The sequence below is a fragment of the Erinaceus europaeus genome, chromosome 1 (genome assembly GCF_950295315.1).
Source record: "Erinaceus europaeus chromosome 1, mEriEur2.1, whole genome shotgun sequence".
NCBI lineage: Eukaryota > Metazoa > Chordata > Mammalia > Eulipotyphla > Erinaceidae > Erinaceus > Erinaceus europaeus.
Genome location: NC_080162.1, coordinates 71,886,106 through 71,912,458, shown reverse-complemented (window position 1 = coordinate 71,912,458; position 26,353 = coordinate 71,886,106). Strand labels below are relative to the sequence as shown.

Genomic DNA, 26,353 nt, shown 5'->3' with positions numbered 1-26,353 from the left:
TTTTTATATAACCATTATACTATTGTCCCTGCCTTGTTTTTTGTTTGTTTGTTTGGTTGGTTGGTTTTTGTTTGGGAGGTAGGGGGGTCACCAGGGTTATCACTGGTGTTCAATGAATCCACCACTTCCAGAAGCCATTATTTTTTTCCCTTTTCTTCTTTTTCTTAATAGAGACAGAAATTGAGAGGGGCAGGGGGACAGAGAGGGAGAAAGAAAGAGAGCCACCTGCAGCACTGCTTCAACTCTCATGAAGCTTCTCCCCTGCAGGTGGGGACCCAGGGGCTTTTGAACCCAGGTTCTACCAGGGGTGCTACCAGCTGGTAAATTTGCATTAGAATGGTGCTCATGATTCTCCCACACGTAATCTTATTATCAATATATGTATAACTTACCTATAAATGAGTTACTTCAATATTAAAAAAAGAATAAGCGAGGGGATTAGGTGGTAGCACAGTGGGTTAAGTGCACAAGGACCAGCACAAGGATCCCAGTGCAAGCCCCTGTCTCCCACCTACAGGGGCCCTGGTCGCTTCACAAGTGATGAAGAGGTCTGCGGATGTCTATCTTTCTCTCTCCCTCTCTGTCTTCCCTTCCTTTCTTCATTTCTCTCTGTCCTATCCAACAAAAGTGACAGCAATAACAACAACAATAATAACAACAATGATAAACAACAAGGGCAACAAAAGGGGAAAAACATAGCCTCTAGAAGCATTGTATTCGTAGTGCAGGCACCGAGCCCCAGCAACAACCCTGGAGGAAAAAGAAAGAAAGAGAGAGAGAGAGAGAGAGAAGCGACTTGTGCAAAGTCACCTAGTACATTTGTGGGGACTGAGAACTCAGGTGTGCAGAGTGTAGTCCTGGGTCTTTCCCAGGGATGTAAATCTTCTTCTAGCGTTTGCCCTTCTTCCGTAGCCAGTCAACAGCGTCAGGTTGAGCCTGATGTAAAGTTTCGAGACCTCCTTTGAATCTGGAGAGGTGGCAGTCGTTGACTATGTGGGTCATAGTCTGTCTGTAGCCGCAGGGGCAGTTCGGGTCGTCTCTGGCTCCCCAGCGATGGAACATAGTGGCGCACCGGCCATGGCCTGTTCGATAGCGATTGAGGAGGGCCCAATCATAACGTGCTAGGTCAAAGCCGGGTTGACGCTTGCAGGGGTCTGTGATGAGATGTTTGTTCTTTACCTCAGCTGACTGCCAACTCTGTTTCCAAGAGTCTGGAACAGAGAAGTTCAGTGTAGGCATAGGGAACCAGATTGGGTGACGAGACGTCAAGCGTTGGACAGGGTGGGCGAAGATATCAGCGTATATTGGCAGGTCCGGTCGAGCGTAGACGTGGGAAATGATCTTAGATGATGCCGCATCCCGACGAATATCTGGCCGGGCGATGTTGCTAAGAACTGGCAGCCATGGAAGCGGGGTGGAACGGATGGTTCCAGAAATTATCCTCATGGAGGAATATAATTTGGAATCGACCAAGTGGACATGGGGGCTACGGAACCATACTGGGATGTAAATGTGATTAAAGCACTCCTGTGTGAACTGCTGGGGGCTAGCACCCAGCACACATCAAGCAGTTTGACTTCCTTAACTTTCAGGGTAATAATGTGGATGCCTGGGAGTCAGGCTGTAGCGCAGTGGGTTAAGCGCACGTGGCGCAAAGCACAAGAACCTGCATAAGGATCCCGGTTCGAGCCCCTGGCTCCCCACCTGCAGGGGAGTCGCTTCACAGGAGGTGAAGCAAGTCTGCAGGTGTCTATCTTTCTCTCCCCCTCTCTGTCTTCCCCTCGTCTCTCTATTTCTCTGTCCTATCCAACAACAACAATAATAACTACAACAACAATAACTACAACACCAATGAAAAACAACAAGGAAAAAAGAAAAAAGAAAAACAACAAGGGCAACAAAAGGGAAAATAAATAAATAAATAAATAAATAAATATAAAAAATGTATAAATAGTGTGGATGTCTTTTATATTTTCTTCCTTCTACACTTATTACTTGTTCTATGACAGCTTCCTGACTCCTGTTTTATTTTACTTTTTAATGTTTATTTTGATAGAGAATGAGAGATAGAAAGTGTGAAACAGAGTGAAGGAGCAAAAGAAAGATATCTGTAGCACAGCTCCACCACTCACGGTTTCCCCCCTGCAGGTGGGAATTGGGGACTTGAACCTGGATCCTTATGTATGATAATGCATGTGCTCTATCAGGTGAACCACCACCTGGTCTGCTTCATCTATGTTTCTTTTCTTTTCCCTCCCTCCTCCTTTTTCTTTTCTTTCTTTCTTTCCTTCTTTATTTTTTCTTTTTATTAGTGACAATATTTATTTACAAAATTATGAAATAACAGAAGTGTAATTCTACACTGTTCCCACCACTAGAATTCTGTGTCCCCGTTCTTCATTGGAAATGTCAGCACCCATGTCCAGCAGAGAAGCAATTACAGAAGCCAGACCTCTCTCCTGCACCCCATAAAGATCTTTGGTCCATACTCCCAGAGGGATAAAGAATAGGGAAACTTCCAGTGGAGAGGATGGGATATGGAGCTTTGGTGGTGGGAACTGTATAGAACTGTACCTCTGTTATCTTACAGTGTTGTTGTGAATCATTATTAAATCACCAATAAAAATTTTTTAAAAGTATGTTTAAATGTTGGAGGCCTAAGAGACATTGTTATACAGAGTTCCAGAAAGCCAGTATTTTGAGGAAATTAAATAATCTTAGCTACACTGGGGATTTGTTTTTGTTTTGCATTTTTTCTTAAAAATCATTTTATAGGGTGGGGGTAGATAACACAATGGTTATGCAAAGAGACTCTCATGCACAAGGCTCTGAAGTCCCAGGTTCAATGTCCCACACCACCATAAGCCAGAGCTGAGCAGTGCTCTGGTAAAATAGTAATGTGTGTGTGTGTGTGTGTGTGTGTGTGTGTGTGTGTGTGTGTGTGTGTGTGTGTGTGTGTAAGATAGAGCACAAAAGAAAGCATAATAGTTATGCAAAAGGCTTTCATGCCTAAGATCTCCTGGCAGCACCATAAGCCAGATCTGAGTGGTGCTTTGGTGAGAAAAGAAGTATATTAAGATAAATATAGGGACTTGGGAGATAGTTTGCCCAGTGGCTTCAGTGCTTTATCATTTACAAGAAACTAGCTCCATGGTGGAGCATTGCTGTATTCTCTCTCTCTCTCTCTCTTTCTCTCTCAAATTAAAAGAAAAATGAAAGTGTCCAGTGGGTATAGTGGAATAGCTCAGGCATGGAGACCCAGCAACAAAATAATAAATAACCAGACTAAATGCATGTAAAATTCAGAAATAAGTGATAGGAATTATATGAATATCTACTGGATTGTGGGGAAAGTTATGCAAATATGCATTATGACATTTCCAACAACCTAGTAGCAACCATTATCTTTGGGATGTGGAGTAGTGGGTCATTTTTTAAATGTTCTTCTGAAGCAAGCGTGTGTGTGTGTGTGTGTGTGTGTGTGTGTGTGTGTGTGTGTGTGTGTGTGTGTGAGACTGAGGCCTCCTGCAATGCATGATTCTACTATTCCCAGCTGACATTGTCAGGTAGAGATACTTTTCTGAACTTTTTCATGTTTTCTCTAAGTGCATGATATTTATGAAATCAGGAAAGTGGTTAGTGCTCTGAGCAGGAAACCACTTTACCCAATACAGCTTTGTAGTGTCCATGTATTTGTATTCTTTCCACATAAGATTGTCTTGTCTTGTTCTTAACCAGGTGCTAATGGGTGTGCCTTATGGAAGTATACCTAGAAAGACAGTACCCCGGGCTGAAGAAGAAAAAGCCATGGATTTTTCTGTCCTTTGGGATTTTGAGGTACCATTGCCAATATACCAATATATACTCCCACCTTATAATTGTGAGGCCTAGGTGTGAAATGTCTAATTTAATTGCTAAAAAGCTGGCACTATACAAACTGAGCTCACCAACCACATCTCTCAACTGTCCTCTTAGGTCCCTTCGTAGGAACAAACCTCCCTCCAGTCACACACACTGAGGCACATGAGTCCCTTATGAAGTCACTGCGCACCTCACTCTGCCAGCTCTATGCATAGTGATCTTACAGGATGCTTTTCTCTCCTGCATCATCAAGACCCCAGCTCTACTGCCACAGCAGTCTTTCCCTATACTTCACACAGCAACTTTGACTGAATATCCTACCTACCCTTCAAACCTAACACCTACCCAGTCAAATCCATCTCCTTCCCCCCAACTCCTTTACTGGAGTCACAGTTCACCCAGTCATTCAAGTCTGAAACCCCAGAGTCATCCTGCACTTCTCCCTCTTCCTCACCACAGTCTCCTACATTTAAGGGGGAGGGGGGGTGTAGCAGGGCGGGTGGTGGCACACCTGGTTAAGTGCATACATTACAGACTGCAGGGACCCAGGTTCAAGCCCCCAGTCCCCACCTGCAGGGGGAAAGCTTCACAAGTGGTGAAACAGAGCTGAAGGTATCTGTCTGTCTCTCCTCCCTCTGACTCTTCACCCTTCCCTCTCAATTTCTGGCTGTCTCTATCCAATAAATAAAGATAACTTTTTAAATGGGGGCTGGGGAGACAGTATAATGGTTCTGCAAAGGACTTTCATGTGTGAGGCTCCAAGCTCCTAGGTTTAATCCCCAGCACCACCAAGAGCCAGTTGAGTAGAATGCTGGTGTTTCTCTCTATGTCTTTATCTCTGTAACCCTTGAATTAAAATACAATAAGTAAAATACTTTAAAAAAAACTGGAGTTAGGTTAGAGAAGTGTTGTTTTAAAAAAAAACTGGAGTTATATATACAGGTGATTGCAGCAGACAAATGTGTGTCCATATACGAGTACATTCACATGTACACACACACACACACACACACACACACACACACACTAGTTATCCAAAATTTTACCTCCAATTTAACAACACTCCCACTCCATCCTCTGTCTCCATTTCAGACAGAGGGTCAAGTGGTGGTACACCTGGTTAAACACATACATTACAGTGTGCAAAGACCCAGGTTCAAGCCCCTGGTCCCCACCTGTAGGAGAAAAGCATTGTGAATGGGCAGCCCTACTTCACCACTCATGAGGCTTTCCCCCTCAGGTGTCTCTCTGTCTCTGTCCTTCTTTATCTCCCCCTCCCTTCTCAATTTCTCTCTGTCTATCTAATAATAAAATAAATAGATGTTTTTTTAAAAAAGAGGGGGGCAGGTGGTATTGAACTTAGTTGAGTGCACACATTACCGTGTGCAAGGTCCCAGGTTCAAGCCCCCAGTCCCCACCTGTAGGGGGAAAGCTTCATGAGTGCTGAAGCAGGGATGCAGGTGTCTCTCTGTTGCTCTTTATTTCCCCCTTCCTCTCAATTTCTGGCTGTCTCTTTCAAATAAATAAAATTACTTAAAAAAATTAAAGAGAGAAAGAGAGAGAAAGAAGGTCATGGTGATATAATATAGGTAGACTCTGAATCACAGGATAATGTGCTGAGGAGAAACATGCACAACTCTTCTTCCCTTCAGACTCCCACTAACCACCCTGAGAAAGGAATCCCTGAGGGAGCGGAAATGCCTGACGAGTGCCTGCATGAGCTTACAAACCCAGAGCGTTTGATTTGCTGTCCCACAGGGCTACATCAAATATTCTGCTCTCTTCTATGGCTACTACAACAACCAGAGGACCATTGGGTGGCTGAGGTACAGGTTGCCCATGGCTTACTTTATGGTGGGGATCAGCGTGTTCGGCTACAGCCTGATGATTGTCATTCGATCGTAAGTTCAACTTCTCAACTTACAGGATGTTAACTTCCTTCCCATGACCATTCTGTGTCTGCTTTACTTACTTTCTTTCTGAGAGAAAGAAGTGAGTAAAGAAAGCAAGTGGGGCTTATAATACATAAAAGATATAAACAATGTAATGCAGAAACTTGTGAGAAAACAAGACAAAAAATTCTTTAGGGCTAGACTGTGATGCACCCAGTCAAGCACACATGTTACAATGCACAAGGACCAGCGGGCCAGGTGGCACACTGAGTTAAGCACACACAGTTGAAGCACAAGGACCAACTCAAGGATCCTGGTTCAAGCCCCTAGTGCCCCACATGCAGGGGGGGTCACTTCACAAGTGGTGAAGCAGGTCTGCAGGTGTCTAGATAACCCTGGAGGCAAAAAAATGCACAAGGACCTAGGTTCAAGCCTCCAGTCCCCACTTATAGGTGGGAAGTTTCACAAATGGTGGAGCTTTGCTCTAGGTATCTCTCTCCCTCTCCATTTCTCCTTCCCCTCTCAATTTCTCTCCTATCAGGTAAAATAAATAATAAACATTTTTAAATGGCAAAAAAAAATTCTTTAGACATGCTGAGAACTTCCAGCTACGATGAACTTGCAGGGTGCAGTATTTTAGACAAAACGGGAACAGGTGGAAAGGTCCTGGTGACTTCCAATGTTAGAAGGTCTATGCAACTTGAAGGAAGGACATAGTACTCAGTAAGGTAAGCTTTAAGGAGTTAGTGAGACCTGTTTTCTGTTTTTCCCAAAATTCTGCTGCTTCAGGGGAGATCTTCTCTATAACTCTAACTTAAATAGGAGAGCCAAGACTGGTACTTATCAAAATATAAGCAATGAGAAACTGGAGAGTTAGCTCATCAAACAGGGTGAGTACCTTGTCATATGTATGGCCCACATTCCAATCCCAGCATTCCCTGGAAGGTGCCATGGCACCAGGTGATGCTCCAAATGCAGTGGTGTCTCTAACATATATATATAGGACTGGGCAGTGTTCCATTTAGTTAAGGACACATGTGCAAGGACCCAGAGGTGTTTCACAAGCGGTAAAGCAGATCTGCATGTGTTTATCTTTATCATTCCCTCTCTATCTCTCCCACCCTTCTTCAATACCTTTGTGTCCTATCAAATTTAAAAAAAAAAAAAAAAGAAGAAGAAGAAGAAAATGGCCACTAGAAGGAGTATATTTGTAATACTAGCACCAAGCCCCAGCAATAACCCTAGTGGTAATAAAAAAAATGGGGTGGGGGGTCCGGCAGTTAAGTTCACATGGTGCAAAGCGCAAGGACCAGTGTAAGGATCCTGGTTTGAGCCCTCAGCTCCCCACTTGCAGGGGGTTGCTTCACAGGCAGTGAAGCAGATCTGCGGTTGTCTATCTTTCTCTCCCCCTCTTTGTCTCCCCCTCCTCTCTCCATTTCTCTCTGTCCTATCCAACAACAATGACATCAATAACAGCAACAACAACAACAATAATACCCACAACAATAAAACAAGTGTAACAAAAGGGAAAAAAATAGCCTCCAGAAGCAGTGGATTTATGGTGCAGGCACTGGGCCCCAGCGATAACCCTGGAGGCAAAAAAAAAAATTTTTTTTAATTGGTTAGTTATGTGAGGTAGAGATAAAGGTAGAAATAGAACCAGAGCATTACCCTGGCACATATAATACTAGGGGTCAAACTCAGGGAGAGTTTAATACCTTATCCATTGTGCCACCTCCCAGGCCACCCCCACCTTGTCTGTCTCTCTCTCTGTATATATGAATGTAAAAGTCAGCCTGGAATTGGTGAAATTGTTTATGTGTAAAACCCTGGCTCTACAAAATAAAAATTATACACACACACACACTCAGAGAGAGTGTTGTGGCCTAAATGAACACAGATGACTATGATTAACCATGGTGCCTGTTTGGTCCCAACTATGGTCTCTATCTATCACTGTGGTAGGAAATTATCTTTTATTATGTCGTGCCTCTTTTTTTAGATATAATTATAATAGATGTTTATGTAAAGTATACATTTCTTGCACAAATAAATGCTAAATTGTATATCTCAGGTATTATTTCTTTGCCTGTTCTCTTTTCTTTCCAAAATAGCCCCTTTTAAATATGGTTCACGATAGAATAAACCATCCCCATGTCTTATTCAGTGCTCTCTAGTGAAGATTTGCTGCCTCCGAGTTAGGTCTAGTGCTCTCTTAATGTGAAATAGTCAAGTCTATTGTTTTCTTAATGCAAAATGCCCTGTCATAGCCCTGGTGGCATTAAAAATTATATATAGTGATCCAGGAGGTGGTGCAGTGAACAAGGCATTGGACTTATAAGCATGATGTCTTGGGTTCATTCCCTAGCAGCACATGTACCAAAGTAATGCTCTGGTTCGTTCCCTCTCCTGCCCCTCTCCTTATCTAATATTTTTTATTTATAAAATGGAAATATCGAAAAGACCATAGGATAACAGGAGTACAGTTCCACACAATTCCCACCCCCAGAACTCCATATCCCAACCCCTCGCCTGATAGCTTTCCTATTTTTTATCCCTCTGGGAGTATGGACCCAGGATCATTATAGGGTGCAGAAAGTGGAAGGTCTGGCTTCTGTAATTGCTTCTCTGCTGAACATGGGCATTGGCAGATCAATCCATACTCCCAGTCTGTCTCTTTCTTTCCCTAGTGGGGCAGGGCTTTGTGGAAGCAGGGCTCCAGGACACATTGGTGGGGTCATCTGCCCTGGGAAGTCAAGCTGGCATCAGGGTAGCATCTGGAACCTGGTAGCTGAAAAAGAATTAAGATATATAGCAGAACAAATTGTTGACTAATCATAAACCTAAAGGCACGAATATTGCAGAGGAAGATTTGGGGCTCTCCATTTTGGAAAAAACTAGTAGGTCTATCTTAGGTATATTACAGGGGGCCCATGACCTTACTATGTTTTACTTGAGTCTGACAGCTAATATGCAGGTGGACACAGGTTATTGTCTGGGGAGATGGTGTCATAGTTGGAAAAAGGACTAAAAAGCTGGGTCAGGGAAGAGAGTGGCTCCCAAATATGGGAAAAGTATATAAATATTATTAACTGTAAACCCCATTGATTTGATCTGGGCCCCCTATTCATCACAGGAGCCTATGTAATCTCTGTATCCCTGTAGGTCTGAGCTCACATTCTGTGGTCATGGCTAGGAACATTCCAGGCTACACTAATTTCAGGACCTATCTTCCTTGAGTGGTAGAGTATGTTGCCCAACCTCCCTTCAGAGGGTGGAACATTCTCTACCATTGTTGATCCATATTGAGGGAAAGGTACTATAAGGGTCCACAAAGGGGTCCATTATGTTGTTCCTGATGGAGATGACCAGTGGCAGTGGAGAAAGGGATCTGTTAGAGGTCTAGGCCCATCATGCCTGTGTGATAATCTCATGGGACCTGGTCTAAATCTAGGTTTTGGGGGTTTGTTAGAAAGTGAACTACCTGAAATGGAATTAAGGGGTCCTATGAGAAAGGAAAGGTCTCACCCGAGTAATAAGGCTGAAGGGTTGACATTCCATGCCATTAGTCTGATTCTTGTCTGTCTGGCCTTGTGTCCTGTCTGGCTTCTTCCCCTCACTGGATGTCTGCTATATGTTCAAGCCCAGCTCCAGCCAGTGTCCCCCTGAGCTAACATAACAGTCTGGTGTGCTCCCGACAGGATGGCCAGCAATACCCAGGGCAGCACTGGTGAGGGGGAGAGCGACAACTTCACATTCAGCTTCAAGATGTTCACCAGCTGGGACTACCTGATCGGGAACTCAGAAACAGCTGACAACAAATATGCCTCCATCACCACCAGCTTCAAGGTAGCCAGTCCCCCCAGGGCCAGTTCCTTCCTGAGAATACTTGGGGTTCCTCCAGTCATTGGGGAACTTCTCCCACCTCAGCATGGAAAGTAAGCTCCCCAAATAATTTTTAAAGATTTAGTTATCTATTAACATGGGAAAGAGAGAAAGAAACAGCAGCACTTAGAGGCTGGGTGGTGGCACACCCTTTGAGCGCACATTACCACACACAAGGACCCAGGTTCAAGGACCCTGCAGGGGGGAAGCTACACAAATGGTGAAGCAGAGCTATCGGTGTCTCTCTGTCTCTCCCTATCTCCCCTTTCCTTCTCAATTTCTCTCTGTCTCTATTCAAACCTAAATAAATTCTATATACACACAAACACAAGAAAGAAACAGCATCATTCTGGCACACTTGATACTGGAAATCAAACTTGGGGCCTCATGCTTCAGAGTACAGGTCATCCATTGCATGACCTCAAAGGCCGCCAAGTAATTTGTGATGAGAGCTATTCCAGGACCATAATAACCCTAGCTCTCAAGCCTTTGGGAAAGAATTCTCGCAGCTGGGCCCCACCATTGTTACCCTATGGGTAGAGATTTGGGAGCCAGCAAGAAAGGCAGCTTGGACAGTGAGATGCTGTGTCCCCATGGAACTGTTTTTTGACTAGAGAAGGGCTCATTGGAGGCATCAGTTTGGAAAATCTGAGCACCTTGGTGGATTGTGTCTGTAACCCATCTGTAAACCTTGGGGGACTCTTTACCAATCAGCTAGCGCCCTTTTGAATCTGTTTGTAACCAGTCAGCATGCTCCCTTTTAGATCCTGTTTGTAACCAATCAGCTTACACTGCACCCAGCTTGAAAGTGTAAAAGGTGGCTGGCAAAGCGGACGAGTTGATCAGGCAAGGTAGGAACAAGCCTGATCGTTGCCATGAAATAACTGTAATTCCCTGCCCTCACATTCTTGGCTAATTTGAGCTGTATCACTGGGAAGCTGTAACAGATTTTTCATAACATCATGGGACTCGAACCCAGGTCCTTGTGCATAGTAACATGTGTGCTTAACTAGGTGTGCCAATGCCCAGCCCCCAGAAGTTTTCTTTTAAGTGTATTTGAACCATCCTAAAGTGTTTTTAAAATATGCAGAGCCTCATTCTCTATAGAGTCAAATGTAACTGGTCTAGGGTGGGGCTTGGCACTAGTTTTCTTTTTTTTTTTTAATATTTATTTATTTATTCTCTTTTGTTGCCCTTGTTGATTTTTTTTTATTGTTGTAGTTATAGTTGTTGTTATTGATGTTATTGTTGTTGGATAGGACAGAGAGAAATGGAGAGAGGAGGGGAAGACAGAGGGGGAGAGAAAGAGAGACACTCGAAGACCTGCTTCACCCCTTGTGAAGCGACTCCCCTGCAGGTAGGAAGCCAGGGGCTCAAACTGGATCCTTACACTGGTCCTTGCACTTTGCGCCACCTGCACTTAATCCGCTGCACTACCACCTGACTCCCTTGGCATTAGTTTTCTTTTAAAGCTTCCCAAGTTGGCCCTGGTCCCCACCTGCAGGGGCCAAGCTTCATAAGGAAGGGGTGGAGCAGTGCTGCAGGTGTCTCTCTTTATTTCTCTCTCTCTCTCTCTCTCTCTCCCACCCCCACTCTGCTTTTCTCTGTCTCTATAATATATATACATATTTTTTTATTTAAATAAAGTTCCTTCAAATGATTGGAATGCCTAGGAGACAGTTAATCCTGGTCTGTGGGTGTGAGAATAAAAGCATCAGTCAAGTGTGCAGGGGCCACAGACAGTGTACTAGGCAGGATCTTGCCTTACCATGTGTGAGGCCCTGGTTTCAAGCCCTGACACCAAGCACATGACACTAAGGCACCAGGGGAAGTGGCACATGTAAAGAAGTACTGTGATATGATGTATCTCCCTCTCTCTCTCTCTCTCTCTCTCTTGCTCTCTCTCGCATGCCCCTCTCTATATCTCTTTATATATATGAAATAAAAAGAATGAAGGATGACAACTCCTACCCAAGAGTGATGGGAATTGCATGTGTACAAAGCCCCAGCACAGCAATAAATAAATAAAACAGTATTGTGCCACTGTACACTTAATTAGCTCATTTGTTCTTTTACAGAGAGGTGACTTGCAGGGTCTAAAACGATAAAAATAAAAATACAGGGACTAGTGATAGCGCACCTAGTTGAGAGCACAATGTACAAGGACCTGGGTTCACATCCCCAGTCCCCAAATGGAGGGGGAAGGCTTTGCAGGTGGTGAAGCAGTGTTGCAGGTGTCTCTGTCTCCCTCTTTACCTCCCCTCCCCTCTCAATTTCTGGCTATCTCTATCCAATAAATAAATAAAGATAATTAAAAAAAAAACTAGAGGGTAAGCAGCTAAGTGAAGGCAGGAGTTGTGATGTCCAAGCATTGACTCCCCGCCCCCCCCCCCCCCCCCCCCCCCGCCATCTCACATACACACACACCCCACCCATGACTGTGAAAAACATCAAGTGTTGTTGATAGTAGTTGTCTGCTTCTCCTGTCTGTTCAGTCAGACTTTCTTCCCCCACCCACTCCTGCCCCAGCACCTAGCAGGGGTCAGATTTACAGTGTTTCTGGAGGTGTGGGCTGCTGCCACCCACTCACAGATATTGTATCGGATGGCAGGTGCACCCAGCAGGGTCAGGGCTGTGCTCAGCATTTATGCGTGGGTTCTGCGAGCCCCAGAGTTAAGTTGGCTTGATAGTGGGCGGAGCGGGGAGCTGTCTGGGGAAAATGGCCAGTAGTGGCTTTCACTCTTCCTCCAGGCCTATCAGAGAGAGGCAAAGAAGGCCAATGCCTGTGAAGCACTTTGAATGTCTGGGAAGGAGGCTCCTTCTCTATTCAAAACAAAGACAACACCCCTGCCAGGGCATCTTTTGTAATAACTGTGTGCACTGTTCTGCATCAACTGCCTGAACCTGAGCCTATTAGCTGTTAGCTGACTGGGAGTGTTCCCTTCCAGATGGCAAGGAGAACTTGTTTTTTGTTTGGGGTTTTGTTTTGTTTTGTTTTGTTTGCCTCCAGGGTTATATCTGAGGCTTGGTGCCAGCACTACAAATCCACAGCTCCTGGCAGCTTTTTTTTTAAATATTAAATAAAAACAGAGAGAAATTGAGAGGGGAGGGAAAGGTGGAGAGACAGAGAGACACCTGTAGCCTGACTTCACTTGTGAAGCTTTCCCCCAAAGGCGGGGGCCAGTGGCTTGAACCTGTATGTATAATGTGTGAGCTTAACCAGGTGTACCATCACCTGCCCCTGCCTTTTTTTTTTTTCTTTTACTTTTCATTTGTTAGGACAGAGAGAAATTGAGAGGAGAGGAAAAATAGAGAGGGAGAGAGAAGATAGACACCTGCAGACCTGCTTCACCGCTCGTGAAGCATTCCTCCCTGCAGGTGGGGAGCAGGTGCTTGAACCTGGGTCCTTGAGCAGATCCTTGTGATTAGTGCTGTGTGCCCTTAACCAGGTGTGCCATCACCCAGCTGAAGACCTTGTTTTCCAGCCTGGCTCTGCTATACACTATTCATTGTTTTTAGATCTCTTTATTTGTTTATTTATTAGGTAGAGAGAGAAGGTGAGATAAAGAGGGTGAGAAAGAGAGACACCTGCAGCACTGCTTCACTGCTAGTGAAGTTTCCCCCTACAGGTGGGGACTGGGGGCTTGAACGCCAGTCCTGTGCATGGTAACATGTACACTCAACAGGGTGTACCACCTCCCAGCCCAAAAATAAGTTTTAAAAAAATTAAACAACCCTAGCCAGTTACTGAAATCTCTCTGGGCCTTATTATCTGTTATGTAAGTAGTAATAGCAGTTACTCAGCTTGTTCTGGTTGTTGGGATTAAGAGGCATAATGCATGACAAATGTTTAGCATTACAGCTAACATCCAATAAGTATTCAGTTAATCTAGTCTTTTGTTATTACCCGTACTCAAATAGCAATAACAAAAGAATATAATCTTTCAAAGAGAAAACCAAATTCTCCATAAGGCAGCAGCGCTCTCCACCAACCCCTCTGTATTTTTTCACTTCTGGAAAAAGAGAAAAGCATCCTTTCTGGAGCCCAACAAAGTTTGCCACTGGTTCCTGACCATCATCATTAACATCTCACTTTCACACACCAAGGAATCAATAGTGGATGAACAAGAGAGTAACAAAGAAGAAAATATCCACCTGACAAGATTTCTTCGAGTCCTGGCCAACTTTCTCATCATCTGCTGTTTGTGTGGAAGTGGCTATCTCATTTACTTCGTGGTGAAACGATCCCAGGAATTCTCCAAAATGCAGAACGTTAGCTGGTATGAGAGGAATGAGGTGAGGAAGGCATCTCTGTGTTAATGTTACATACAAAACACTAAAATCACACTGTTCCTATGACAGACATTAAACTAAATTATTGGAAGTCTGCACTATATGATTTGTTGTTTTTTAAAATTTTTTTCTTTATTGGGGAATTAATGTTTTACATTCAACAGTAAATACAATAGTTTGTACATGCATAACATTCCCCAGTTTCCCATTTAACAATACAACCCCCACTAGGTCATCTATCATCCTTCATGGACCTGTATTCTCCCCACCCACCCACCCCAGAGTCTTTTACTTTGGTGTGATATGCCAATTACATTTCAGGTTCTACTTGTGTTTTCGTTTCTGATCTTGTTTTTCAACTTCTGCCTGAGAGTGAGATCATCCCATATTCAGCCTTCTGTTTCTGACTTATTTCACTCAACATGATTTTTTTCAAGGTCCATCCAAGATCGGCTGAAAACGGTGAAGTTACCATTTTTTACAGCTGAGTAGTATTCCATTGTGTATATATACCACAACTTGCTCAGCCACTCATCTGTTGTTGGACACCTGGGTTGTTTCCAGGTTTTGGCTATTACAAATTGTGCTGCTAAGAACATATGTGTACACAGATCTTTTTGGATGGATGTGTTGGGTTCCTTAGGATATATCCCCAGGAGAGGAATTGCAGGATCACGGGGTAGGTCCATTTCTAGCCTTCTGAGAGTTCTCCAGACTGTTCTCCACAGAAGTTGGACCAATTGACATTCCCACCAGCAGTGTAGGAGGGTTCCTTTGACCCCACAGCCTCTCCAGCATTTGCTGCTGTTACCTTTTCTGATGTGTGACATTCTCACAGGAGTGAAGTGATATCTCATTGTTGTCTTGATTTGCATTTCTCTGACAATCAGAGACTTGAAGCATTTTTTCATGTGTTTCTCAGCCTTTTGAATCTCTTCTGTGGTGAATATTCTGTCCAAGTCCTCCCCCATTTTTGGATGGGGTTATTTGTTGTCTTGTTGTTGAGTCTGGCAAGCTCTTTATATATGTTGGTTATTAAACTCTTATCTGATGTATGGCATGTAAAGATCTTCTCCCATTCTGTGAGGGGTCTCTTGGTTTGGGTAGTGGCTTCTTTTACTGTGCAGAAGCTTTTTAATCTGATGTAGTCCCATAGGTTTATACTTGCCTTAGTCTTCTTTGTAATTGGATTCGTTTCATTGAAGATGTCTTTAAAATGTATGTGGAAAAGAGTTCTGCCAATATTTTCCTCTAAGTATCTGATAGTTTCTGGTCTAAATGATTTGTTTTAATATATTGTTTGGCCAGCAAGGTAGCTCATTTGGGACTTTTCCTTAATGATTATGCAAAAAGACTTTCATGCCTGAGGTTCTGAGGGCCCAAGTTCAATCCCCAACACCACCATAAGCCAGAGCTGAGCAGTGCTCTGGAGTGTGTGTATGTGTGTGTGTGTGTGTGTGTGTGTGTGTGTGTGTTTTGATCGAAGCACTACTCAGCTCTGGCTTATGGAAAGTTTTGTATAGTTTTTATATCTTCCCCATTGGAATAAATCTTTAAAAAATAAAAAAACTAGAGCACACTTCTTAGCTCTGGCTTGTGGTGGTATGGACCTCTGGAATCTTGGAGCCTCTGGCATGAATCATTTTACCTAACCATTATGCTGTCTCCCCAGTCCTCACAACTTATTTTTTTAAATGAAATTATATCATTTTTCAGTTATGTGACATAAATGTCTTGAAAAAGGAGTCACCTGTTATTAGGCTTTGAGAACTGAGTTTTGTAGTTGAAGTTGAATATAACTTATCTGTCAATCAACTACACAATCAGTTATATTAACAATTTATTTATTTATTGTCTAGAAATAGAAATTGAGAGGGAAGAGATAGAGATTGAAAAACAAAGCACTGTCCCGCTGCTTGTAGCACTGTTTCACTGCTTGTGAAGCATTCCCCTTGCTGGTGGGAACTGGGGACTTGAACCTTGGTCCTGTGCATTGTAACACATGCATTCAACCAGGTATGCCACTGCCTGGTCCCAACAACAATTACTTTAAAGGTGAGTTTTTCCTTACAGTGGTACACATCAGAAACCAACTGGTGGTGTGGGAAGTAGCAGAGTGATAAAGCTTTGGACTCTCAAGCAGGAAGTCCTGAGTTCAGTCCCTGGCAGCGCATGTACCAGAATGATGTCTGGTTCCTTTTCTCTCTCTTTCCCTCCCTATCATTCTTCATGAATAAATAAATTAAATCCTTTGAAAATAAATAAATAAATCAAGGGGCCGGGTGGTTCCACACCTGGTTGAGTGCACATATGACGATGTGCCAGGACCAACTTCAAGCTTCCAGTCCCCACCTGCAGGGGGAAAGCCTTGTGAGTGGTGAAGCAGTCTTCAGATGTCTCTGTCTCTCTCCCTCTCTATCACCCTCTTGATTTCTGGCTGTGTCTGTCCAATAAATAAAAACTACTAAAAATTTTTAAATAAATAAACTATCTATGAATGCACAGATATGATTCTGGGCTCTCTTTTCTATTCCAGTGGTCTGTTTGCACTAACACACAATGATATACTACAACTTAATAGTTCATATGGTATCTGATAGAATAAGTTCTTTCATTTAGATACAGAGTAAAACTCATTAAGGTTTTATTGTGATTATATTGAATTGATAAATCTCTTTTTTTGAATTTGACATCTGTAGTAGTTGGCAAAATTCATCTCATAATTTATACACATTTATGTGCAGTGTAAATTTTCTAGTTTTTCCCATAAAGAGGTGGAATCTGCTTCTCATCCCTTAATCCAGCTGAACTGGGCCATATGAATAACTTTAGCCAGTGGAATAATAGCAGCTGTGATACAGGTAGACTTGAAAGGTGCTCAGGAATTTTCTCTCCTTGAAACCTCGAGATCTAGGGAGTCGGGCGGTAGCGCAGCGGGTTAAGCTCACACGGCGCAAAGTGCAAGGAGTATCCCGGTTCGAGTCCCCGGCTCCCCACCTGCAGGGGAGTCTTTTCATAAGTGGTGAAGCAGGTCTGCAGGTGTCTATCTTTCTCTCCCCCCTCTCTGTCTTCCCCTCCTCTCTCCATTTCTCTCTGTCCTATCCAACAACAACAACATCAATAACAACAATAACTACAACAATAAAAACAACAATGGCAACAAAAAGGAAATAAATATTAAAAAAAAAAAAAAAAAAAAAACCTCGAGATCGGGAGTCCAGTGGTAGCTCAGCAGGTTAAGCGCACGTGTTGCAAAGCGCAAGGACCAGCCTAAGGATCCCGGTTGGAGCCCCCGGCTCCCCACCTGCAGGGGAGTCGCTTCACAGGCGGTGAAGCAGGTCTGCAGGTTTCTAGCTTTCTCTCCCCCCTCTCTGTCTTCCCCTCCTCTCTCCATTTCTCTCAGTCCTATCCAACAATGACGACATCAATAAGAACAACAAGGGAAAAACAATAAGGGCAACAAAAGGGAATAAATAAATAAATAAATAAATAAATAAATAAATATTAAAAAAAAAACTCGAGATCTTTACCATGTGAACAATCCAGCTCCTCATGATGAAAGACACATGACCCAGTTACATCACCATCTAGGTGGCAATAAATCAGCCACCAGTGATGGTCAACTGAATCTATGGCCACAGATAAATTAATGAATCCAGATTGGCCCTGTAGAAGAATCACCTAGAAAACCCAGAAGGAAAAAAAAATGGCTTTCTGGCATCATTAGCTAAACAAATTAAGTAATAAGGTAGAATCTGTCTCCCACCAATCTACCTCCATACACACACAGATCTAAACAGGATAGACACAGAAATATGGAAGTGAGAGGACAAATATAAATCACAAAATCAGATCTAGCATCAATGGTTACAATAAATAGATTAAAGATACAGCTTAAAGGCAGGGAGCACAGAACTTGCATATATAAGGTCCCAGATTCTCTGGTTTTGCTCGTTATTTCATAGGAAAAAAATAAATCTTAAAACAAAAAAAAGTAATTATATTTATATTGAAGTGTTTGCTTTTTTCCAAGCCTTTTTTTTTTTGGATGGAGACAGAAATTAAGGGGGGAGATAGGGGTAGATAGCATAATGGTTATGCCAAGAGCCTCTCATGCCTGAGGCTCCAAAATCCCATGTTCAGTCCCCCGTACCACCATAAGCCAGAGCTGAGCAGTGCTCTGGTTAAATAAATAAATAAATAAATAAATAAAGGGAGGGGAGAATAGAGGAGACACCTGCAGCACTGTTTCACATGTGAAGCTTCCCCGCTGCAAGTGGAGACTGGGAGCTTTAACCCTGTGCATTGTAAAGTGTGCGCTCAGCCTGGTATACCACCACCCAGTCCTCTTTTTTTGAAGTTTTTTAAACGTATAAAAGTTTAAAGAATAACCAGTACATATTTTCTTTTTTTTTAATTAATTAATTTATTTATTCCCTTTTGTTGCCATTGTTGTCATCGTTGTTGGACAGGACAGAGAGAAATGGTGAGAAGAGGGGAAGAGAAAGACAGACACCTGCAGACCTGCTTCACTGCCTGAGAAGCGACTCCCCTGCAGGCTGGGAGCCGGGGGCTCAAACCAGGGTCCTTACGCCGCTCCTTTCGCTTCGCACCACATGCACTTAACCCGCGCTACTGCCCGACTTCCCAACATATTTTCAAAGAATCAAAAATAGTACTCATTCATTAGCCAGTTGTTGAGGCCCCCAGGCCATCTCCAGAGGCAGAGGAAGACAAGGAGGCAGAGATACATAGCCCTGGGAGGGCTGGGGTAAGGGTGAGTGAATGGTCTCAGAGATGCCAGCAACCCAGGCTTTCCTAATTTTGCAGGTGGAAATTGTGATGTCCCTTCTTGGGATGTTTTGTCCCCCTCTGTTTGAAACCATCGCCATCCTGGAGAATTACCACCCTCGAATTGGGCTGAAGTGGCAGCTGGGCCGTATCTTTGCCCTTTTCCTGGGGAACCTCTACACTTTTCTCCTGGCCCTCATGGATGATGTCCACCTCAAGGTAAAGCCCACAGACTCGCCCCTCCCACCCACCCCTGTGCCCACCAGATTTCCTTTTTAAAATAAAATCGTCGTCGGAAGTCCGGCGGTAGCGCAACAACGTTAAGCACAACGGCATGACGCGCACTGGCAGGAAGCACAAGGATTCCAGTTTGAGCCCCATGCTCCCCACCTGCAGGGGAGTCGCTTCACAAGCGGTGAAGCAAGTCTGAAGGTGTCTCTCTTTCTCTCCCCCTCTCTGTCTTCCCCGCCTCTCTCCATTTCTCTCTGTCCTACCCAACAACAATGACATCAATAACAACAATAATAATAACTACAACGATGATAAAACAACAAGGGCAACAAAAGGGAAAAAAATGGCCTCCAGGAGCAGTGGATTCGTGGTGCAGGCACCAAGACCCAGCAATAACCCTGGAGTCAAAAAATAAAATAAATTTTTCTAGGGGCTAAGTGGTAGTGCACTCAGTAGAGCACACATATTACCATTCCCAAAGACCCAGATTCAAACCTGTGGTTCACACCTGCAGAAGGAAAGTTACAGAAGCAGTGAAGCCGGGTTGCAGGTGTCTCTCTTTTGCTTCCTCCCTATACTACCACCTTCCCCTCTCAATTTCTCTCAGTCCTATCAAGTAAAAAGAATAAAAAAGAAAGAATGAAAGGAAGGAAGGAATAAAGGAAGAAAGAAAGAAAAAGAAGGAAAGAAAGAAAGAGAAAAAAAGAAAGAAAGGAGAGGGGAGGGGAGGGGAGAGGAAGAAATGGCTACCAGGAGTGGTAGATTCATAGTGCAGACACTTAGCCCCAGTGATACCCCATCTGGGAAAAAAAAAACAAACCCCAGTGGTGGCCAGTAAGGTGTCAGACCCCTAAAGAAAATGCAGAAGACTCGGGGGCACAGGTGATAGGGGAGTCTTGCCCTCTGCCATTTGATGTGATCTCTGTCCCTTGAATTGGCTTGTGTCCTGCCACCCTTTCCATGTGGCATGTGCCAACACCAGGATGACCATTATGTGCCTAATTTCAGAAGACTCAGAAGCCAAGACACAGAGCTCCTGGTTTCATGTTCTATTCACCTAACTGGCTTTGCTCATTACTCAGTTTTACAACCTGTTCTGCTGGTATCCCTGTCGCTTGCCTGGTCGTCACCTGCAGTGCTGACCTTCCTCGATAGGACTCTGCCATGGCCACTGCCTGATCCACTGGGCTCAGCTACCATTGCCAGCACCTTCCCTATCACACCTAAGAAAGACAAGTGCTACCTACTCAGTGAGGTTTCTTCCACCTGTTTGGGACATTCCCAGGAAACCCATCCTGTGGGCTTGTAATTCAATGATGTTTGGACACTCTCGAGGCATAAGGATACCCCCCTCTAAGGAACAAATAACCTTATGAAAAAAACCCAAGGACATCAGTCAACTATCCCTTTCCACTCTCATATAGATTAAAAAAAAAACAAAAAACATGGAGGCTTTGGGGTCAGATTCTGTGGAGTGGTAAGGCTGTGCATTCATTGTTGCTGCTATGGTGTCGGTCTGGCTTCCCGAGAGGAGACAGACAACCCGGGACTCATGGCTGGGTTGTACGCAGTATCTCTTTATTCATGCAGGACACAGCACAATCTAAGCCAAGCTAAGCTAAACCTAACACTACAACTTCAACTTACCACTACCAAAACAAACAATGTTGTTCTTATATACTTTCCAAGTAGGGTGTAAACAGGATGTGATGTAGAGAGGGTGGAGAGAAAAGTGACTGGTGAAAATCAGGGTGTGACAAGGAGAGGGGGCGGAGCAGGCAAGAATTCTACCACTGAACCACTAATGCCCTGGAGGGAGTGTGGTGCTTTATGTAAATGTAAAAGTGATTTATATAAATAGACCGCTTTGAATGGGATCAAACCAATCCCTATACAGGCATACCGGTGCTTGGTTAAGCAGAAGCCAGGGGAGCTGGCATATTACCCAACACTATGGAAAGAGTCAGATCAGCCCTGGCTCCCTTCAGCCTCCCATTTCCATCTTCCATTCTAGCTTTCCAATGAAGCGACAATACAGAACATCACACACTGGACTCTGTTCAACTATTACAACTCCTCGGGTTGGAATGAGAGCATCCCTCGGCCACCCCTACACCCTGCAGATGTGCCCCGGGGTCCTTGCTGGGAGACAGCTGTGGGCATTGTGAGTAGCTGTTCCCAATCCCTTGTTGAGCCTTCCTTGATATTGCCACTTTTAAGCTGCCAAAATTGTCAAGCCAATATTTCTTGGGGAAATTCTACCTTTTTTACTTTCATGTTTTTGATACATATTCCATGCTGGAGAATGAACTAAGGTTCTCATGCATGTATAGTACTGCTAACTCAGCTCCCTGGACTGATTTTCTAATTTTTTTTTTGAGAAGGAGAGACACCAAAATAATGTCCCACCATCCCTAGAATTCCCTTAGTGCTGTTGATGGTACTTCTCAGTGGAGCTGGGAATAAAACTCAGAGCTTCATACAAGGTAAGGCTTGTACTTTACCTGTTTAGCCATCCCCTGGTCCTAACCAAGTATATTTGTTTGTTTGTTCTGTTTAGTTTTTATTAATTTGATTTGATAAGACAGAGAAATTGAAAGGGAAAGTGTGGGAGAGAGACACCTGCAGCACTGCTTTACCTCTCATGAAACCCCCACCACCACCGCAGGTGGGGACCAGGAGTTTGAACCTGGGTCTTGGGCTTGGTAACATGTGTGCTTAATCTGTGCACCACCACCTGGCCAGAGTTGTATTTTAAATGGAGGGAGGATAAAGAAAGAAGTGATTGCATTACTCACTGCTTTGCACAATAGCTCCATGTCCACCCATGGGATCCTTTTTTCCCCACTTCCTTCACAGAAGGCTCAAACTGGCCATTTCTTTTCTCTCCCAGTTTATATTCCTCTATACTCTTCAAACCTTCATAATTTTTGATGTGCAGAGGAGCTGAATTTCCCTGGCTTCTGTGTGTCTTTCTTTCTTTTAATTTTTATTTTATTTTGTTTTTATACCAGAGGACTGCTCAGCTCTGGCTTTTGGTAGTGTGGGGGATTGAACCTGGGACATTGGCGCCTCAGGCATGAGAGTCTCTTTGCATAACCATTATGCTATCTACTCACCCCCCCCTCTTAATTTTTTTAATGAGAGCAGTGCCAAAAGGTGGGGCACCTAGTAGAATGTATATGTTACAGTACAAAAAGACCCCACTCCACCTGCAGGGGAGAAGCTTCACAAGTAGTGAAGCAGTACTCTAGATGTCTGTCCCCTTCCATTTCTCTCTCCCCTCTCAATTTCTATCTCTATCCAAAGCATATATATTCTAAAGTACAGGAAAACGGCTGGCAAAATAGCTCCCTTCGATAGTATACTACTTTGCCATGTGCCTGACCCAGGTTTGAGTGAGCCCAGCCTCTAGTACATAAAATGAAGCTTTGTCGCTGTGGTCTCTTTCACACTCTTTGCCTCCATCTTGTTAAAGAGCAAAATCAAACCACCATCCACTGCAAGGAAGCAAAAGATGTTTATTCACGAATTGCAATCCGGGCCGAGATGGTGACTGGTGTTAGTCTACCAAGCTCGACCCTGAACAAGGCTCAAACCACACAATTTATAGGAATTCAGACTCCACTCAGGGACGGGGGAACACATCACCTTATTAGCCTATATCCAATCATTTCAAACTTATCAATAGCCTGATCCATTCAGAATAAAGCATGGGCTAGTTCTAAACATCACACCAGACCAATAGGTCCCCGCCTAAGTGGGAGGGGTCACCACATTCCTTTGCTCTTTGTTGGGACCACCCGGCCATCTGTTTGTAATTCATCAGGCCATCTGTTTGAACTACCTGGTGACAGTATTCCTATGCAAAGGTCATGAGGAGGTCTGTTAAAATAATTGATGGCCTTTTAGGTTCTGTTGAGGGGAAAAGGGCAAGGAATTTCCCACCTCACTGGGCAGGAGGGCAAAAAGCAACTATATTTAAACTATTCTTAAAACTCAAACTCAAAAAGCAACTATACTTATAACTATTCTAGAGTTACTGCCTCTAACACATCTTTTTTTTTTAAGATTTTTTTAAAACTTCATTCATTTATTATTGGATAGAGACAGAGAAATTGAGAGGGGGATGCCGGGATGGGCTAGCTTCACGGGTGGTAGAGAGATGACCAGGGACTCATGGCTGAGCTGGGAAGCAGTATCTCGTTTATTAATCAGATACATTGCCTTTTATGCATCTCTTCATCCGAAGTGGCAAGGGAAAGGAAATGACTAGGAGAGGGGGCGGAGCAAAAAAAGAGCACGAATAGAACATAGAAAGCTTCCATCTAACCAGTGGGGATTAAACCAATACCCTGCAGGCAGGGCGGGACCCAGGTAAAACAGTGATTATGTAAATAGACCACATCGTAAGTAATACAAGCGGACCTAATGTGACGATCAAAACAGAAGGTCTTATAAGCAGAATTTAGAAGCATACCAACAAGGAGGAGGGAGAAAGAGAGGAAGAGAGACAGAGAGACAGCTGCAGCCCTTCTTCACCACTCATGAAGCTTTCCCCCTGCACATGGGGACCAGGGGCCTGAATCTGGGACCTTGTGCATTGTAATGTGAGCGCTTAACCAGGTGCGCCACCACCTGGCCCAAGATTTTTTTAAAAACCTCAAGTGTTGTCATTGCAGCCATCTTTTTTTCCCATTTTATTGGATAGGACAGAGAGAAATTCAAAAGAGAGGGGGAGATAGGGAGAGAAAAAGACAATTAAAGACCTGCTTCACTGCTTGTGAAACTTCCCCCTGTAGGTGGGGAGCGGGGACTCAAACCCAGATCCTTGAGCAGATCCTTGCTATGTGTGTTTAACTGGGTGTGCCACCACCTGGCCCCCATCTCTATCTAATACATATATATATATATATGTATATGTATAGATAATCAGATAATTAATCTTGACAGGAATTTAAAATAAATAAATGCAAGAAAAAATTTGTGTTTGGCTTTTTTGCCATATGCCTCTATAAAAAATGATATACTATTTTCTCTATTTACAAAGAAAAATGTCCAAGTGGAAGAAAGTAAAGAAAAGCAGCTATATTGTGGTCCGGGAGATGGCACAGTGGATAAGGCATTGGACTGCAATCATGAGGTCCTGAGTTCAATCCCTGGCAGCACATGTACCAGAGTAATGTCTGGATCTTTCTCTCTCTTCTATCATTTCTCATGAATCAATCAATAAAAAAATAAATAAAACTAAAAGCAGCTATTGCCTTCAGTGACAATGGTGAGACTCAGTCCTAGCTAGGGCATCTGGCAATTCAGAGCGGGCGGGAGAAGTATTCAAACCCTAGATCTGAGCTTGTGCTGTTAAGCACCAACAATTGGGTATTTTCATTTGCCAGGAAATGTATATATATAATCATCAAGCTTATCAAAAACCCTGCTTCATTTAACTGCTTCAACATGTCCACAGATTATTCCAAAGTCATACAATTAGTAATTTGTAGAATCAGGACCTAAATTAAGCACTTTCCAAAACCTAGGTCCCTTCTCTGTGTGACCATTCTGTCACCAATAATCACAGATCCCAGACAAGATCTCAAGTCGATGGGAAAGTTTGCATGTCTGCAGGCAATTGAGAAACTTGGGTATGATCCATCCCTGAACATCCCCTTTCCCTATCTTCCTCCTTGCAGGAATTCATGAGACTGACAGTGTCCGACATGCTCGTAACATACATCACCATCCTGCTGGGAGACTTCCTGCGGGCATGTTTTGTTCGATTCATGAACTATTGCTGGTGCTGGGACCTGGAGGCTGGATTTGTAGGTCATCATTTCATGGGTTTTACACAGGAAGGCATTTCAGTCATCATCTTTTATACAGTCATGTGTATTCTGTGCACTTATATAGATGTCTAATGTCAGTCTCTAATCTGTGAAGTAGTATTTAATCTATATAACTTCTCTAAATGTCCTCCTTGCCTTCTTAGGGGGAACTCAGTCTTTTCACGGGGCTGGAGAGGCAGCATGATGGTTAAGCAAAAGCCTTTCATGCCTGAAGCTCTGAGGTCTCAGGTTCAGTCCCCAGCACCACCATAAGCCAAAGCTGAGCAGTACTCTGGCCTAGCTCTGTATCTCTCTCATTAAATAATTTTTTTAAAAAAGAAAATGGACCACAAACTATACTGCTGAGCAGATAGTGGTAGAGAAATGCCAAAGCAGCATCAGCTTCATTAGGGAAGGTGAACACCACCAGTTCTCAGTGTGCAAGCTACAATAACAGTGCATGTGGGAGTCGGGCGTAGTGCAACAGGTTAAGCACATGTGGCGCAAAGCGTAGGGACTGGTGTAAGGATCCTGGTTCGAAACCCTGACTCCCCACCTGCAGGGGAGTCGCTTCACAGGCGGTGAAGCAGGTCTGCAGGTGTCTCTCTTTCTCTCCCCCTCTCTGTCTTCCCCTCCTCTCTCCATTTCTCTCTGTCCTATCCAACAACAATAAAAAGAAACAACAAGGGCAACAAAAGGGAATAAATAAATAAATATAAAAATTTAAAAAAAAAAACTGTGGATAAGGGGGGATGATAGTCCTTAATTTTTGAGAGTCTACTGAGATTCTAGAGAGCAGATGCAGCTGTTAATGTCTCAGAAATCCCTCACAAACACAATAGCCATTGGACCTATTTTCTGAATCCTTTGAAAAAACTTCTTTGACTCTTATTCCCCATCCACCCCCAACCAAGTAGGGTAGGCCTCTTCTCCACTCCTGTGAAGTTCTATTTTTTAAATATTTATTTATTTACTTATTTATTTTTATTTGATAGGACAGAGAGGAATTAAGAGGGGAAGGGAAGATAAAGTGGGAAAAAGAGCAAGACATCTGCAGTGTTGCTTCACTGCTTGTGAAGCTCCCCCCTTGCAGGTGGGGGCTAGGGGGCTTGAACCTGGGTCCTTGAGCATGATAACGTGTGCTCAAACGGGTGCACCACTTCCCAGCCCCTCTTAAGTACTAAATGTGTGTCATTTCCTCTTATAGTAGCCTTCTGTGCTTGTGCTTGGCTTCAGCTGCCTTGTGTGTATCTCTTCCATAACACCTCACTCGCCCCACGGCAGGCAAGGAGAAGGATAAGACAGGGAAAGAGGAAGAAATAGAGTTCAATGTTGTGGAGCAAGGGAGACTTTTCTGAGCAAGCCAGGTCCAAACCTGGCCCCCACTGCTCTGGTCTCTATGCTTCTATCACTGTCTCTATGCTTCTGTATCTCTAAAATAAATAAATAAATAAATAAATAAATAAATAAATAAATAGTTGAAAACATAGTAAAGAAATGGAACTCTGAATGTGAGTTTCCTCTCTGGTTATTAGAGCAGGCTTCTTGTGATAGAGTGACCTCGCTTTATTGGCCTGC

The 26,353-nt window shown here is 43.6% G+C and overlaps 1 protein-coding gene across 1 annotated transcript in view; it reads left to right on the top strand.

Moving 5' to 3' along the window:
• TMC2 (transmembrane channel like 2) overlaps window positions 1-26,353 on the top strand; it is a 93,354-nt gene that overhangs the window by 43,954 nt on the left and 23,047 nt on the right. The window contains exons 8-14 of the mRNA XM_060201732.1: window positions 3,739-3,837; window positions 5,620-5,762; window positions 9,455-9,602; window positions 13,746-13,934; window positions 18,762-18,941; window positions 20,968-21,117; window positions 24,644-24,772. Coding sequence (XP_060057715.1) covers window positions 3,739-3,837; window positions 5,620-5,762; window positions 9,455-9,602; window positions 13,746-13,934; window positions 18,762-18,941; window positions 20,968-21,117; window positions 24,644-24,772 — 1,038 coding nt within the window. The remainder of the gene's footprint in view (window positions 1-3,738; window positions 3,838-5,619; window positions 5,763-9,454; window positions 9,603-13,745; window positions 13,935-18,761; window positions 18,942-20,967; window positions 21,118-24,643; window positions 24,773-26,353) is intronic.